General features: G+C 50.2%; 1 protein-coding gene across 1 annotated transcript; it reads left to right on the top strand.

Moving 5' to 3' along the window:
- The first annotated feature begins 2,089 nt into the window (after positions 1–2,089).
- Positions 2,090–15,313, top strand: CTSD (cathepsin D). Its single transcript, XM_042884553.1, has 9 exons — positions 2,090–2,244; positions 2,530–2,686; positions 4,595–4,718; positions 6,020–6,138; positions 9,343–9,542; positions 10,404–10,526; positions 11,377–11,521; positions 12,153–12,251; positions 12,825–15,313. The coding sequence occupies exons 1-9, from the start codon at positions 2,177–2,179 to the stop codon at positions 12,984–12,986; spliced, it is 1,197 nt and encodes a 398-aa protein (XP_042740487.1). The 5' UTR covers positions 2,090–2,176; the 3' UTR covers positions 12,987–15,313.
- The last annotated feature ends 1,836 nt before the right edge of the window (positions 15,314–17,149 follow it).

Below are 17,149 nucleotides of genomic sequence, written 5' to 3'. Positions count from 1 at the left end.
TCTGCCTGGTCCTGCTGGTGTCTCCTGCAGAGAGGACCCCTATCCTGGTGTGTCAGAGTCAGGGTGCTCCTCCATCCTGCAGGGTTGAATCATCTCCCCCCACACACACCTGGAGAATTCACAGGAGGTTGTGAAATGGTGGCCCCAAGCCAGGGTGCGTCACTTGCCGCCCACATCTACCAGCTGATCCAGCACAGTGCTTGCCTCTGGATGGAGTTGAGAATAGGAGTGTCTCAAAGCAAGCAAAACTTTCTGTGTTTGTATCAGGACAAACACCCCATGGAAATAATGAGGGAGCACTGAAGTGACACCTGGCGACCAGTGCTTGGTAGGGCCACCACAGCCCAGCACATGAGTGCATCAGTGGCAGCTCTGAAAGCCTCAGTGCCAAGGGCTGAAGCTGGGTTAAATGCTCTGGAGATACCTCAAAAATCTGATGGGACCACATCTGTGCTCTGAGCGCACAGCCCCATCTGCACCAGCATGAGGCTGTACGCCCAATTGGCAACCATGGGATGCTAGGGTAGACTGGTCGGACTGGAAATGGGTGTCGAGGAGCTGTTCTGTATGCAGCCTAAGGGCCAAACGCTGGGTAGGGTTCCAGCGCCTGTTCCTTCCCACTTTAAAGGAGGGTTTGTGCCTCTCCCACTGCACCACCAGCTGCTGGGAGAGCCTCGAGGGGCTGCAGGCGGTGGCGGGCCCATCCCCACTGTCTGTGAGCCCACAGGCAGGACGGTTTTGCCCAGGTGGGACACAAGGGGACACCACACGTGGTAGCTGGGAACACCTTGTGATGCACCAGCACCTGCAGCGAAGAGGGCACCGAGAGCCCTCCGACTTTCCCCATAGCAGCCCAGCAGCGTTTGCTGAGTCACACGGTGCTGGGTTCTGCTGCCTCATGGCTAGCAGTACTCATGGCTAGCAGTGCTCCCGGCCACGTGCCCGCGGGGCAGGAGGAAGCAGGGCTGGCTGGCACCCAGGGCTGCCGGACTAACGGGCCTCGTGGCCGGGAGTGGGGCAGAATTTGCAGTGCAGCACATTTTTCTCTCTGCCCTAAGACGCCGCCCTGGCCCTGCTTTGTTTTCTCCAAAAGAAGCTTATGGATTTGGGGGGGCTCAAGCATTGGTTGCTGGTGGGATTTATCCTGCTGGAGGATGGGGCAGCTGGGCGCTGGGCTTTAGTGGACATTAGAAATAAACAGATTATAGTATTGTTAAGGTTGGAGGGACCACTAAGATTGTCCAGTCCAACCTCCCCCACCATGCCCACTGACCACATCCCTCAGTGCTACATCTCCATGGTCCCTGAGCACCTCCAGGGATGCTGACTCCACCACCTCCCTGGGCAGCCTGTGCCACTGCACCACTGCTTTTTTGGAGAACTTATTCCTAATACCCAATCTGCTACTCCCCTAGCAGAAGCATTAGGGCAGCTCACAAAATGGGCTTGAGGGACCACTACATGGAGAACTGCACAGCCACAGGTGCCAGCCCCTAGCAGGAGGCACTGGGCTGCCCAAAAACACACTCCTCCATCAGAGGACACGGTGGAATGAAGGCATGGGAGAGGGGCAGGAGGGGCAGCGTGGTGCACCTGATGCACAGAGACCCATTGGAGCCCCAATGGAGCTGGGGGAGCCGGTGACAGACTGCAGCTTCTCAGTAGCGAGGGCTGAGAGCCCCATGTGTTCTTGGGGTGGGAATAGTGCTGCTCTGTAAGGTTCCAGGAGGGCGGGAGAAGAGAAATACTGGACGTACTGGAAGCAGTGCAAGTTAAGGGAAGAAAGAAAAAAAAAAAAGTTAAAAAAACTATAAAGTTAAAAAGGGGGGCGGGGAAGCGTATCTAATAACAATAATTAAAAAATTAAAATAAAAAATAAAAATAAAAACCAGCAGCGCCAGCTCGTGACTCCTCCTCCCCCCCCCCCCTCCTCGAGGCTGAGTCACGGCCGCAGGGTCAGGCGGCTGCCCGCTGCTGCTCCTGCCGCCGGCCCCCCGAGCCGTGCTGCGCCGTGCCGTGCCGCCCCGCCTCTCCCGCCGCACGTGACGCGGGGCCGCCCCGTCAGCTGACGCTCCGCGCCGGGCCTGGGGCTGCCGCTACAAAAGCGGGGCGCGGGCGGGGCGGTTTCCGCGCTTCTGTTTTAGGGGGAGCAGCGCGCTGTAAGCGTTCCGCCGCCATGGCGCCCCGCGGCCTTCTTGTCCTGCTGCTGCTCGCGCTGGTGGGGCCCTGCGCGGCCCTCATCAGGTGAGGGGTTGGGGGGCGGCTGTGGGGAGGGCTGGCGCTGCTGATTCATGGTGCTGTGGAGTTGGGTTGTGCTGGGGCTCTGCGCGGCCCTTGCTGAGGGCTGCCGGTGCTTGGGCTCTCCCTATCTTTCTGGGTTGTGTGCCCCATGTGGTGCTTTGGGGTTGGGAGTTGTTGGCACTATCTGTGTCTTGCTGGGGCCAGGCCACCTTCTTTAGGGAGTAGGAAGTGTGGTGGGTACTCAGCAGTTAGAGCCTCTGTAACCAGGTGTTTTCCCATGCCCCACAGGATCCCCCTCACCAAATTCACCTCCACGCGCCGCATGCTGACTGAGGTGGGCAGCGAGATCCCTGACATGAATGCCATCACCCAGTTCCTCAAGTTCAAGCTGGGTTTTGCTGACCTAGCTGAGCCCACTCCAGAAATCCTCAAGAACTACATGGATGTGAGTACCCAACCCTGCTGTCCTGGCTGGCCCCGGTGCTCCTGGCAGAGCTATGCCACCTGCTGCAGCTCAGAGGACCATTGCCAAACCTTTCAGTTGCTTAACATCATTAAGAAGTTAAAAATAATAAGCATGGTGCCACTGAGCTGCTGGATTTGCTGCTCTGTGACCTATTTCCTTCCTTCTTTTCCACTAATTGCTGTGTATGGTAGCTGTATATATGGGCCTGCAGGCTTGGTGGTGCTCCTAGTATTGCTGTGCTGTGCTCTGTCATGCACAAGTGCCAAACCCGTCCCTGCATTCTTCTTCTGAGTGGCCTTGGAGCAGTCCTCTGGTGGATGCAGAGGTGTTTCCACACCCAGATAGTAGAACTAGCATTGGAAGAAGATCCAGATAGTGCAGATGAGATCTTATCACAAATGCGTCTATCCCACACACAGCCCTCACCTGGGGACAGGGAAGGTACTGGTACTACTCCCCAGACCCTTATTGAGCCCCATCCCATAAGGAAGGGTTGTGACTGTTCAAGCAGTGGTGTTGAAACCAGCCCCAGTGTGGCATGGGCCTGGAGTGCTGTGCTGCCAGGACTCAGGTATTTGCCATGTACTTCAGTGTGCTGAAACACTGCCAAGCTAAAGAACCTTGGCAAGAATTCAGGTATTGCTCCAGAACATACATAGCTGCAGTTGGAGTGCAGTCTTGGTTTCAGGAAGAAAGGGGAAGTTCCTGCCTCAAGTGGGGCGTCTCACAGGACCAACCAAATCTGTGATATTGGGTGAGTGTCTGCTGGTGCACTCTGAACCCAGGAGAACCTGAGAAGAGTTCTTCTTGCTGGAAGAGCAGCAGGAAACAGCCACATCATGAGGTTCCCCACAGGTCACTTTCATTGGTCTGTGTGTGGGATTTATGGAGCAACCATGTTACAGCCTTGCAAGGCAGCTGATATGGCTCTTGTTCGTAATAACCTGTGCATGGGTGAGTTTAAATGTTCCCTCATTCAGAGGGGACTTGACCTTGGTGACAGAGTGGAAGCTTATAGTCAGTTATTTTTAGGTGGGCTGACCCCAGAAGTAGTGAAGTGAGCGCTGGCTCCCCACTGCAGTTAGTGGAAATGAGTTATTAATTACTCAGTGAGAAACCAAGTGTTCAGAAGGTGCGCTTGGAGCAGGCACCTCTGATAATCCTTTAATCCTGTTCTGAGGCTTCCCCCCCAGACTGATCACACCCAACTCGAATACTGGTTCTGCTCCTGCACCCCGGGGCTGACCAGCAATACTGAAACCCCCATGGCAGCAGTGGGTATAGCTCCATGTGACTTGCAGTTCCTCCCCAGACCTGCCAGCACAGCAGCTTCCCAGCCAACTCGTGCTGTTCTGACTTTTTGTCAATGCAGGTGCTTGCCCTCCCTTCTTCAGAGCTGCTTCTTCCCTTTTTGTGAGCTGTGCTTCTGCCTGCACACCTTCCCATGCATGCTTTCAGTCCTCACTGCAAGTGCCCATCCTGCTTCTCCTCCCCATTTATACTTTACCTACCTGCTGTAGTTATGTTTGAGCACTTGTAGAGCCCATCGCTCTCATGAGTGGGACAAAAGCAGTGTCTGCATAAGAAGCCAGTCCCTTTTTTTTTTTCTCCCCCAAAAAAGCCTTGAGGAAGATGTCATCATTATTTTCTTTGCTATTACATGCTGTTGCATTTGCTTGGGAGTGTTTATATTACCAAGACACCTTTTCACCTCCCCCCCCCCCCCTCTCCCCACCCTCCACCCATGGGTGTGGGTACCAGGCAAGGGTTCCTTGTGCCCATCCCATGCTACTGCAGCAGTTATCTCTCCAATTCAGGGTGGCTTTGTGGGATGAACTCCATTATCACTGGGCACCTCTGCTCACAGAGCTCCTTTCTCTTCTGCAGGCACAGTATTACGGTGAGATTGGCATTGGAACCCCCCCACAGAAGTTCACTGTGGTCTTTGACACAGGCTCCTCCAACCTCTGGGTGCCATCAGTGCACTGTCACCTGCTGGACATTGCTTGTTGTAAGTATCACAGCTTGTCCTCCCCTGTGCAGTGCCAATGCAAGAGCTAACATAATGAACCTGCCCCTGCCGTGAACTGGAAGCCCCTAGCTTGCATCATCATCATGTTCTCCTGCTGAAAGGACAACTTGGCTATAGCAAAGCAGCTGGTAGACTGCTGATTCTCCTGGAGGGAGGGAGGAGAGGTCTGGGCTGGTGCCAAGCCTTCTCTGCCCCTCTGGTTCACACCCTCTCTCCTAAAGCTGCTCCTTGTTGCCCACGCATGAACCCAGCCTTCCTGAGCAGCCTTGCTCCTTCATTGGCTGGGAACCAATGAATGCTTCCCCAGGTTGCTGGGTTTCTCCCCAAATTATAGACTTGTTTCATTGCGCAATGGTAGGGGGGGAGGGGAGGGGAGAAGGGCAGCTTCTTGCCAGATCTGATATAAACTGTCCTAGTTTCTGTTTTATTGCTGCATGGAGCATGTGACTGCATGTTTATGGGTTTTATAATTAACGTGAACCAGGTAGTCACTCTTCTCTGTGATGAGAACATCTAAGGAATTACGTTCTTTTCTTTTTTTCCTCTTCTCTGTGATGTTACTATGAAATAAACCTCCACGAATGCAGGTTTCAAACCCAGCTATGGTGAAATGCCATAAAGAAACCACCATCTGTGCCGCTTAAGTGGCAAGGGGAACTCCATGGGGCCAACAAAAGCAAGTGTGAGAGTTGACCTCCAATGGCTGTCAAGGGCAGAGAGGGGATCTGAACTTGTGCCCTGTCTTGTACAGCCCTATAATGCAAACAGCATAGGTTGTGGGAAAACAGTACTGTTTTTCATATCTGTGTAAGCAAAAATGGACATACAGATTTCCAACCTGCCTTGATTAGATCATTATGTCCAAGTGTTTGTGTCCAGAGCAGAGTATATTCAAAGCCACCCAGCTCTCCATGGCATGACAGGCAGCCATAGGGACATCTGTCTCCCTCTTGTCTAATGTGCTCTGACATGCCAGCCGTGTGTAGTCCAGGCTCTTAATGCACTGTGGCCAAATCCTATTGAAGTGCCAAATTGGATCTCCCTGCCTGATTCCCAGACCTTCTCATTACATTCAAGCTGGCCCTTGCAGCACCAAGTGTCTGTGTGCCCCAGGCATGCTGTGTAGCTGGGTATTGAGTTATTTTGTGGTTAACGCCGGGGAGGCAAATAGCAGATGTTCCTGGTGCCTTACTGAGTGTGTTTTTCTTGTGACTGAAGCCTGTTTGAGGTGCAGAGGAACATTCATTCTCATGTCTGTCTTTTCCCCTCCCTGCTTGCAGTGCTGCACCACAAGTATGATGCATCCAAATCCAGCACCTATGTGGAGAACGGCACTGAGTTTGCCATCCACTATGGGACTGGGAGCCTCTCTGGATTCCTGAGCCAGGACACAGTCACAGTAAGTAGTGGCCAAGTTTCCCCATGCTACCTTTTGGGAAAAGTACTTGAAACAGCTTGATTTCAATGGGTCTCACTTCTGGAGTGTTCCTCTTGTATCAAGCATGCTTTGGTACCGTCTTCCTAAGTGTTTTGAAGTGAGAAGGTAACTACACCTGAGGTGGGCAGGGCAAAGGAAGGGATTAACCAGGGGGTCAGTGAAAGCAGAGCTGAGCAGGAGCCACACTGCAGATGTGCTCTGGCCATCCTCTTTTTTTTTTTTTTTTTGACCCTGGAAAACTCATATCCTAACTATATGCACCAACACCAACCTGCAGGCTGCTGCTGTTGTCCAACTTGCTCTTGGCTGACATTCTGATGGCAGGAAGTATTCATGTCGGCAGCTGATGGCACACAGAACACAAATAGGCTCTATTGCCACTGTGGAGCCAGCCTCATCCTGTCCTATGTGGAGTGGTGCCTACCCCTTCAAATGTCTTAAGGGTTTCCTATCAGCCATTGATGGGCTGGCTGGAGGTCACTGAGCTGCTCGTTGCTTCTTGTCTCAATTTCCTTCCAGCAAGTAAAGGCTGAACACTTTACCTTATAAAGGGTGTGTACTCTGGAACTTCAGGTCCTCCTTGGGACAAATGCACTTGAGTGTACCAGCTGCTGGGAGTCTGTGGCACACATGCTTTCAAGTTACTGGCTGTCCTTGCTGGAGTAAGAGCATGTGTTTGCTTAGGGGAGGGAAACTAAGCATTGTGAATAATCACAAATCCAGAGCTTCTCAGCTTTCTGTGTTAGTTTGAGCTGGAAAGTGTTAGGCTACTAATTTCATCAGAATTAGAAGAAAAGTATCCAAGCTAAAGAGGAGCCTGGAGTTTTGTGCAAGCAAGTAGTAAACATTCTATGGCTCATCCTTAGAGTAGGCAACTTGGAAAGTGGATGGGAGTGGGGAGAGCTGCCCTTCATTCTTCATACTTGTTTTTTTTTTTCTCTGCCACCTGGCTGTGGGACCACATCAGTTTCATGACATGTTCACTGTGTTCTTCAGTGGGCTTAGAAAAACTGAAAAAACAGCCACCTGCCCAAGCCTTCACATGCTTGGTTTACTGAGCAGGCAGAGCAGCCTGCCTGGGCCCTTCTGGTTGCAGAGCTGGGTTGTATGGCAGCAGTGCAGTTATGGGCAAATCTGGAAGGAGCTCCTGCAGGCATGGAGCAAGGCAAACAGTGAACTTTATTGTCCTGTGAAAGTGTGGGCTGGTTTAGGCACTTTCCGGCTTAATGCAGGGCTGAAGTGAGTCAGAAGGAAAATTGCAACTTTTTTTCTCTAATTATCACCCTAATGCCTGCTTGCTAATTAGCTCTCTGCTTCCCAGCAGCACAGAGGAAGAAATTTGGTGCCTGAGCTTGTTTGAGGGGAATGAGGATGGCTGTTGGCAACCAGCACAGCTGGTAGTACTTAGTTTCTGTGTGGGTGGGAGCAAGAGGAACCTCTTGCATGGCTCCTAGGCAGCATTGTGCTTCCAGTGCAACAGAACAAGGGGAGATCAGAGACCTTCAGGTTGAACACCATGAACACCATGATAATCCCACTGGGCACTTCCCATAGGCAAGCTTGCAGTCTGTGGTTTTGGAGTACAGACTCTCTGAAACAGCTTCCAGAATTGCTGTCTCAGCTCCAGCCATCCAAATGAGTGGAAGCAGCCCCAGAAGCATGTGAGCACTGACATACTACTGAAGGGCACTAGTTGGTGAGTGGCCCAGAGTCCCTCTGCTCTCTGAAGGTGTTGAGCTTCAGTCTTGCTGTGCAGGAGCAGTGATTCATGTTGCCATGCTCCCTGTTTGCCATGTAGCTGAAGATGCACTTGGGTCTCAGTCCTGCTGAGAATCAAGCACAGATGGGCAGGGTCTCCATGAGCCTTCTGAGATCCCACCACAACGTTGTCATTAGCCTCTTAAGCTGGTAGAGGAATTCAGACCAACTCAGTCTTATCTTTGTTTTCCTTCAATGGAAGCCTTATTGATTTTTGAGCTGCTGCAGGACCAGTTTTGGATAGCTGCCCTTCGTGGAGGGTGGCCCTGCTGTGCATTTTCTCTTCAAGAGGTAGAGCAATTGCTGTTTGAAACAGCTTTTGAAAGCTATAGGACTTGCAAACGGATGTGTTGCTGTGAGCTGTTCTGGCCCACATCCTGCCATGTGGCTTTTAGCTTTTGCAATGCTGACTTGCCCTTTCCGATCTGTAGATACCATTAAAGCCAGCACCGCCTGCCCAGTCTGTCTAACCCTGAGGGGATGTTTGTCATTTACAGGGATCATTATCTGCCATCGCTGTCCGCCATCAGGTGGGCGAGGCAGAGCTGTGCAGTCCAGCCTTGTTTACTGCAGGGCCGCTTGCTAGAGCTCTCATACAGACACCAAAACTGCCTGTGTTGAGCCAGAAGATGGGCAGCTTCTGCATTTCTTCCTGGGAATCGACCCTTGTGTCGTGTCCAATGTGGAAAGGAGTTTCAGCTTTCCAGTGCAGAATACTGGTCCTTCTAATGACCTTTGTATTTGCCTTACTCTGATTACTGTTTCTGTGCCAACACCACTTTCCTTACTGGCTCTTCTCCTGCCACAAGAGGTCTATGTGAGCTGGTCTCTCTTCTGGATGTGAAGCAAGATCCTGGGAATATTTCTTGTATTGGGGTGATTGCAGGGTTCTTTGGCAGAGGTAGGAAGAATTGGTGGTCCCAACTGGGTATGGATGCAGCAGCCAGGAGAAGGGATATGAGTGTGTTTTGGATGTCTGGAGTGAAGAATTGTTTAGTGTAAGATCTGCTCAAACTGTATGGATAAAGTAGGCAATAAGGGAAGGACTATAGAGTGAGAGGACGAGCCCTGCACAACAAGGAGGAGTTACAGAATGGTATGACCAATGCTAGAACCCAGCAATAGACTAAGAGGGCTGAGTGAGGTGGGCAGTGAGTGAAGGGAAGCTCCTGCACATGGGGACACAGAGTTTCAGGTACTTGAGGTGCTACTGGATAGCCAGAATGGGCTGTCCCACCAAGGAGGGTGACACCACATCATCTGTTTTCAGTTATGTACAAATACAAGGACAAAAGCATGGTGGTGTGCTGAGGGACAGCCTGTGTTTAGTGAGGGCCCATTTTTCACCCTAGTTCTGTGGGTCATCTCTTTTCATAAACTCTTTCCATCTGTCCCCTCTGCCTACAGCTTGGTAACTTGAAAATCAAGAACCAGATCTTTGGGGAGGCTGTGAAGCAGCCAGGCATCACCTTCATTGCTGCCAAGTTTGATGGCATCTTGGGCATGGCATTCCCAAGAATCTCCGTGGACAAGGTCACACCTTTCTTTGATAACGTCATGCAGCAGAAGCTGATTGAGAAAAACATCTTCTCCTTCTACCTTAACAGGTACTGCTGGGTTTGGTGGCACCATATCTCACTGTCAGGATAAGCACTAGCATTGCTGAGGAGGTCTCAACAGGGTTGTCTTGCTGGAGCAAGGAGGGCTGAACACTTTGCTTTTCTTTAGTGTGGAGTAAGGAGAAGTGAAATAGTAAAATGGCTGCATTTCTAATCTTAAAAATGCTGAGTAGATCTGCTACCTGACTTCTGAAGAAGAGAGAGGGTCTTTCTGGAGGAAAGAAGTAAAAAATAAATAAAATAAAAGGATTACAGTCATAAGATCACATGCAACTAGAGCAGCCCTTGTTAGTGGGGTAAACACAGTCCCAGTCTGCAGCTGATATCCTCAAACCATGTGCCTGTGTCACCCTGTAGACAAGCACTGATGATGGGGCTTATCCTTCCTCCTGCTCTGGGAAAGCCATCTACTGTCTTGGCCAGTTGTTGCCAACCCTAAGGTACCCCAAGCACCCACTTCAGACATACTCCTTTTTGAGCTGGAGAGTGGAGAGCAGAGAGGGCTACTACTGGCAGTTCCAGCACTGTTCCTCCCCTATCGCCGTATTTCTTCCCATCTGCTCAGCAGCAATCCTTTATCTGACAGTAACCTTGAGGATCCAGCTCTGAGGCCATTGGTTGCAGTGGATTTGGGCACAGATACTCTGCAGGATGATTTGGAAAATATTGCAGTTTTCCCTTTCCCTAATCTATCTTTATACTGATATATGATAGGGCAGTATAAGTTGTTTACCTCTGATGTTACTAATGCTGTGCTTCACCTCCAAACTCCCCAGTTTGTTTTGGGGATGCATGGAGGGGTTTTCCTCACCTTACCCCCTGATGATGGTGATTTGTCTTCCTTTGCAGAGATCCCACAGCTCAGCCAGGTGGTGAGCTGCTGCTGGGGGGGACTGACCCTAAATACTACAGTGGCGACTTCAGCTGGGTGAATGTCACGCGCAAAGCCTACTGGCAGGTCCACATGGACTCGTAAGTCCCGCTGCACCCCTGTGCAGACAGCCCTGCATCTGTCACTCCTGAGACAGTGCTGAGAGCCTCCTGTGTGTTAAACTCTGAGTTGTTGGTTGGCAGCTGTGGATGAGCAGGATGCAGCCCCAGGAAGGCAGCCCTTGCCTGAAGGGCACGGTGCGGCAATCAGTGCGCATTGTTGGAGGCAGGGGGAAGGGGAGCTGCCGGCCAGCCCTGCTGTCTATTCTGAGCTCCCCCACGTGACAGGAGCTAAGGAGCAGGCTGTGATCAGTGTGTGCTTCTTTACTGAGGGCTGCTGCCCTCCCTGGTGCAGGGTTTTAGTTCTCACCTTCCCTAAGCCATGCTGCATTGGCAAAGCCTGCAGAGATCAAGGCTAGAAGGTTTTATCTGTATGCACCACTGTGAAACTTGATGTGGGTGAGGAAGCCAAACAGCTCCTCCCCTGCCTTCTTAATGTATGTGAATCTTTCTCTTGCTTACAGCCCCTAAAGCTGTCTTAGCACTTGGCTAACACTTTGTGCCCACACTACTGTAAAAATCAAACCCCTACCAGTACACATAGCAATCTAGGGTATCTGCAGAGATGCAGTCATGCACCAAGGCACCTATTTAATTTCAGACATGTGGGGACTGTGTGGAATCGGGGTCTATGTGTGGCAGAGAAACAACCCTGCTACATCAGGATTTGAGCATGCATCCTTCTCTCAGGTCTTCCGTGGCTATCTCTTGCAGTCCTCCCTGCATGTCTGTATAATGCCCAGGCTCAGTCATCCCCACTTCAGTTCAGTTCTTTGTAGCTGTTGCTGGGGCATCTCTAAGGATTGTCTACTCTCTGGACATCTCTCCCCAGGGTGGATGTTGCCAATGGGCTGACTCTTTGCAAAGGGGGCTGTGAAGCCATTGTGGACACGGGCACTTCTCTCATCACTGGACCCACCAAGGAAGTGAAGGAGCTGCAAACAGCCATTGGTGCAAAACCACTCATCAAAGGCCAGGTGAAGCCACTTTGAATGTAATTGCACCCAAATCCTTTAAGAGATGCTGGTCTCCTGTTTTCTGATCCCAATCTGTGCTCCAGGAAAAGCCCTCAGCACAGAAAGCACCCTTCTGTCCTTGGAATGGAGATGGGAGCAGTAGAAGGACTTGGTGCTTTGGTCACTTCTGCCACTCATCTCAGGGAGGTGGAGGAGAGGGATGTGAGTTGCAGCTGAGGCCAAGGATTCACATTAATGAGAGTCCAGAGGCACTTTAATTACAAATACATTTAATGCAAATGACAGCCCATCCCTGCCAAGTGTTTAACCGTCATACTTAATCTCCCAAGGTCGTCTTCCTCCCTGAAATCCTGGAGGGATGGGGATTGTAGGGGCTCAGCAGAGTTGGACCTGAACCTGCCATCCTCTGGCTCCATCCTTGCAGACCTAAACAATCCTTAACATCCTCTGGCCCCACTGCTCAGTGCCCTGGGTTTTAGCAGCACACTTACCCTAGCTCAGGCTGCTTTGGCTCCCTGAGGTGAGCAATGTTTTGGGAGGATGGGGAAGACAAGACTATTCCAGGTGGGTGACTGTTCTTTCCTGAGGGCTTGCGAGCTGCCATCTGATGGCTTGGCTGCTTCTCTTTCAGTACGTGATCCCCTGCGATAAGATCTCGTCTCTGCCTGTTGTCACGCTCATGCTAGGTGGGAAGCCCTACAAGCTCACTGGGGAGCAATATGTCTTCAAGGTACGTCCGGGGCAGCTTCTGACAGCCCAGTTTCTCTCACAATACCTGTTTTCTTTGTTTCTTGCTTGGATCCAAGAAATGAAGTGCAAAAATCCCAGAACAATAAAAGCAAGCCTGGACCTGGCACTTGATGGTGAAGGGAAGCCTGAAAGATTGTGGTGGTGGCAGTGGCTGATGGGTCCAGGAAAATTCCATGTCCTGCAGGAGCAAGCCCTCCTGCATGATGCTCCCTGTTCATGGAGGGGAGAGAAGGAAAGGATAGGCAGTTGAGTGCTTTCTACAGATGTTTTTGCCTTTTCTATTGACTTGTGATAGTATTATGCTGGCCTCCTTCTAAAGAAACCTTCCATGCAAGACTGGAGGCTAACTGTTGTCTGACAGCTTACAAAGGTCATGTTGTGCAGATTTTCAGGAGTTTCAGCAGTGGCTTTTACTATTAGCAGCTCTTGCAAGCTGCGGATCCCAGGATGTGAGAGAGGCTGAAGTTCAGCTGGGGTTGGCAGGTACTATTTGCAAGTCTGTAAGGTTGAGGAGATGTGGGGACCTCTGACTGAAGTTCTTGCTCTTCTCTAGGTTTCTGCACAAGGAGAGACCATCTGCCTGAGTGGGTTTTCCGGCCTGGATGTCCCACCACCTGGGGGCCCGCTCTGGATCCTGGGAGATGTCTTCATTGGCCCCTACTACACTGTCTTTGACCGTGATAATGACTCTGTTGGTTTTGCCAAATGTGTCTAAGCGCCTGACCCCCTCCCCCCTCACTGTCTCTGCTACACACAAACACTTGCATACACACACAGGAGCTGTAGAGAAGCTGTAGAGAAAGATTATCAGGATTAGAAACCCACTCAGTGGGGAAAAAAAAACACCAAAAAAGAATTCAAGTAGTCTTAAGATTACAAGGAGAATAGTCATTGCTACTGTCCTGCTAGCTACTTTTCCTCTTCTGAGTAAGTGGTTCTGGGATAGTTCTAGTTGGTAACACCAGCTGGAGTAGCCCCTTGCTTACTGCTAGATCTTTGAGTATTTGTTTTTAAGATCTACTTTCAAAGCTGAACCAGCCCCCAGAGACCCTGGGGAGGCAGCTGGCTGGCTCTGCTCCTGCAGAGGAGCTGTGCTGGTGCTTCTTCACTGGGGGAGAAGGATGGAGAAGTCAGGTGGTAGTTCTGGTTTGTCACTGAAGTGGGGAATCAAGTCCATCACTCTGATGGGTGAGGAAGCAATTGCTAGACCATTTCTCCATGAGTTGGTGCTGGTTTGATCCTCAGAGAGCATGTCCTGGGCTGAAGCAGTAGGGGATTGTGTAGCATGCACAGGATTTGAGTTTTGGTATTGAGGAGCTCTGTTTGTGTGTCTTGTGTTGTGAAGGCACTAGTGAGAGCAGGGGGTGTGATGTCAGCACGCCTGGCCTGAGCCTTCTCAGACTTAGTAGGGCAGGGACTTACAGGAGGGTTCCAGTCAGCGGGACTTCTCAGGAAGTAAGAATACAAAGGGGGGGGGGGGGGGGGGGGCACAATAGGTTTTAATACAAGTCACTTGATTTCACGTCCATGAAGGCCCAGCTTTGTGCTGAAGGCTGAGCAAAGCCACTAGGCTCAAGTTTTCTTGGGTTTGTTGAGGTTTTCCTTGCTAGCTTCTTCCAGTGCCAGTGAGTTGAAGGTAATGTTTCCCAAAGCAATTAAGTGATCTACAAGCTTAAATCACAAGACCTTTAGGAAACATTACACATAGTGTTTTGAATGTCCCTTAACTCAAGAGACAGTTGGCAGAGGCAGCAAGTCTTCCAGGCAGGTGGGTTCCACAGAGGCTGTGGGCTTGCATTTGCACTCCTTTTCCCCCTACCAAATCCTAAAGCACAGGGTTTAACATCCTCCCTACCTGGCATGTTGTTCCCATGTTTCTAACATCAGTGAGATCTCTGTCCATTTACCTCCTGTGCTGCAAAGCACCAAACAAAGCATATTCCTCTTCTGGAGAGGTGGTAGCTGAAACTGTCTGTAGTTCCACATCTTTGTCCTGGAGATCCCAGATCTGAGCATTTGGATGTGTTTGTTTCATGGTTAAAGAGGTAAGGGACAGAGCTGAGGGTGGCAAGACAACCACCAGCAGGTGTGTGGATACGTGATTAGTCAAGGTGAGGTATGTACACATATGAGCTACATCATCCCAACAGTAAATCTACCATGAGCTTTGGGACACGAGTGAGGAAGAAGTCTACAGGTGAACTGTGAGAGGGCAGCTGCGGACAGTGAGCACCTAGCCTGCAGATGTTGCTTGTCTCCACCTGCTGCAATGGTCCAGTTGGCTTTGTAAACATAACTCATGCTATGGAGATGTCTTTTGTGGGCAGCAGAGACATTTCTAATGTGTATATTGTCCCATGTAACTCTGGATGTGATGTATCTGCTGCTCCCAGAACTTGCTTTTGCCTGCTCACAGACCTGCAACCCTGGATCTGGGTTCCTTTGGACTTATGCTTGATTAAGAACAGAACACTAAGTAATGAGTGTTACTGAAAAAAAAACTGCTCCAAAATCAACAGCACGTTTCCAGAGAGCCCACTTCTTAATTATGTACCTGGAACACCTTGAAGTCCTGCTAGACCATCTGCAAGCTACAGGATTCACCCAGCACAGTGAGATGGCATCTTGAGTACCCATTTGTTTTTTGTTTTCTTTCAGAGCTGATATGGGGAATGTGCAGGAGGACAGTGGGTTTTGAATGTTCTGTGTCAGATTTTAGCTGTGCAGAACTGGCCATCAGGCAGCAGTTCTGGTGGATATGCAATGCCTTATAGCCTCTGTGGTCACTCAGTGCACAGCCTAGAGCTGTGCCCTAACAAACATATCGTGGGATAGGCTGGAGGAGCAGTTGGGTGTGACTGCATTTGCAATACAAATCATAGTCTTCACTGAAATGGTTCTCCTCCCCTTGTTTCTTTTATCTCTTTTTAAACCAAACTCTAACTGTGTGACTTTTTTTTTTTTTTTAATCTAATTTGCTGTCAGAATTACTGTCTCATCCTAGAAAATTGAAAAGAAAATACAGTATTTTCCCCCCCTTAACTGACAGTCTGGTCTTTCCTTAAGCAGTTCGAGGTGTTGAAGGCCTGGTGTCTCCCAGACCTGAGGGCTCAGTATTGCTGGTAGCTCACTTGTGTGGACTCGTACATGTTTGAGCAGGTTCTCTTGGTTAAGGAAATACACTGGCAGGCTGTTAGGTTTCTCGGTTTCTGTGCATTAGAAACAGCATCTGCAGAGTGACGTGACAGTTCTACCTGCTTGCTGCTGGGCCAGCTAGAACAAGCTTTTGCTGGGCTTTAAACAAAATGTGGTCCTGTAGTGACTAAGACAAGACTAATTCCAATGTAAAACCCATTAAGACATGGGGTTTGCATTCCAAGAATCTGGTGATGAAGACCATGGGGTGTTCTCTTTTTTTGGAATGTAGCAGAAATCCCTTTCTCTTACCTGGCTGAGTGGCTTTTAGTCCTTTCACTGCTGTATGGAAACTGAAGATGATGATGCAGAATGAAGGCCCCATGTGCCAGGTGCAAGATAAGAGCTAATCCCTGCTTTGGAAAAAAACATCTACATAAGTAAGGCAGATGCAGCCAAGTCCCATCCCACTTTCTGAATGCAGATCTAAGCATGCAAAGAGCTTAAATGATTCCCCTACTGGCATGTCCAGAGCCTCTATTCCCCTGAGATGCTCTAATACCCCAATCAACCCCTTTCCTATGTTAAAGGGATGGCTATAACCCAAAAGGATTGGCTGGGTCATGAAAACCAACTGTTCAGCCCAAGGGGAGATGTCATTGAGAAAATATGAGGGTGTTGTTTTTGCAGTGGGGATCGTGCCTGGGCCGTTAATCACGCCGTGTTAGACACGGTGCCTCAGCAGGGACAGTCTCAGCCTTGATCTTGGCCAAGAAATGGGGAAGCCAAGAGCCAGGCTGTCCTCAGCCAGGCTGTCCTCCCATGCTTTGCCATGGGGAGCAGAAGGCACCCAACCTGTGAGCAGCCTGGACTCAGCCCTGGCTTATATTACCTGCAAATGCTCTGGTTTGCATCAGTTCTCGTTTACTGCACCACCTCTGCAGAACTCCATCTGCGTGACAATTTGATGGCTTACTGCTTATTAAAGTGTCTCCACTAATTCAAAAAGGATAAATATTTTCCTTCCACCTCTCCTCTGCAGCAGGGTGCCTGGTCTGATCCTTCCTCTGCTACCTCGGGGGTTGCCAAAAGGCTGCTTCTCCCCCAGCCCACAGGGAGGGGAGTCAGACCTGTGTTTATGGAGGCAGCACGCTGCTCTGGCTGGCGCAGCAATTTGTTGCGTACAGAAACTATTTTAATAACCACGAATGACTAAGCACGTTGTTTGGGACTGGTGACTCCTTTTTCCGCTCTTTCTTTGATCTATTTATTTTTAGGCTCCACTGGGAAGGGAAAAGGAGTAGAGACTGAAAGCCAGAAGACAGGAGAGAGAAACCCAGGGAAAGTGGGACGATGGGATCCACCTTTCCAAGCTGCTGCCCACCTCAGCTTGTGAGGCTTGGCAATCCGTTGAAGACTTTCCAGGGTAGAACAGGAGTGAGCACTGAGGTGCCTGTGGTCTTTCTCTGTTGAGAGAAGGAGGGTTGAGTCCTGCTGATGGCCTTCCAGGAGGCTGGAGCAGGATTTGAGGTGGAAGTCTCAGTTCTGACAGTATGTCTTACAATACTCCATTGTGCTGTAGCATATGCATCTCCAGCATGGGTACAAAATTGTTCTGGGGTAGGAGATACCTTCCTGTTGTGTAGTCCTCGAATTAGAGGGCGCTCTCTCTCACATGCACATGGCTTTTAAAAACCCACGTAAAATAGGAGTATACAAATAATGCATAATTTTTTATTGTTT

The sequence above is a fragment of the Lagopus leucura genome, unplaced genomic scaffold, assembly GCF_019238085.1.
Source record: "Lagopus leucura isolate 7727_CA_CO unplaced genomic scaffold, USGS_WTPT01 Super-Scaffold_100044, whole genome shotgun sequence".
NCBI classification, from domain to species: Eukaryota; Metazoa; Chordata; class Aves; order Galliformes; family Phasianidae; genus Lagopus; species Lagopus leucura.
This window is presented reverse-complemented; position numbering and strand designations above follow the sequence as displayed.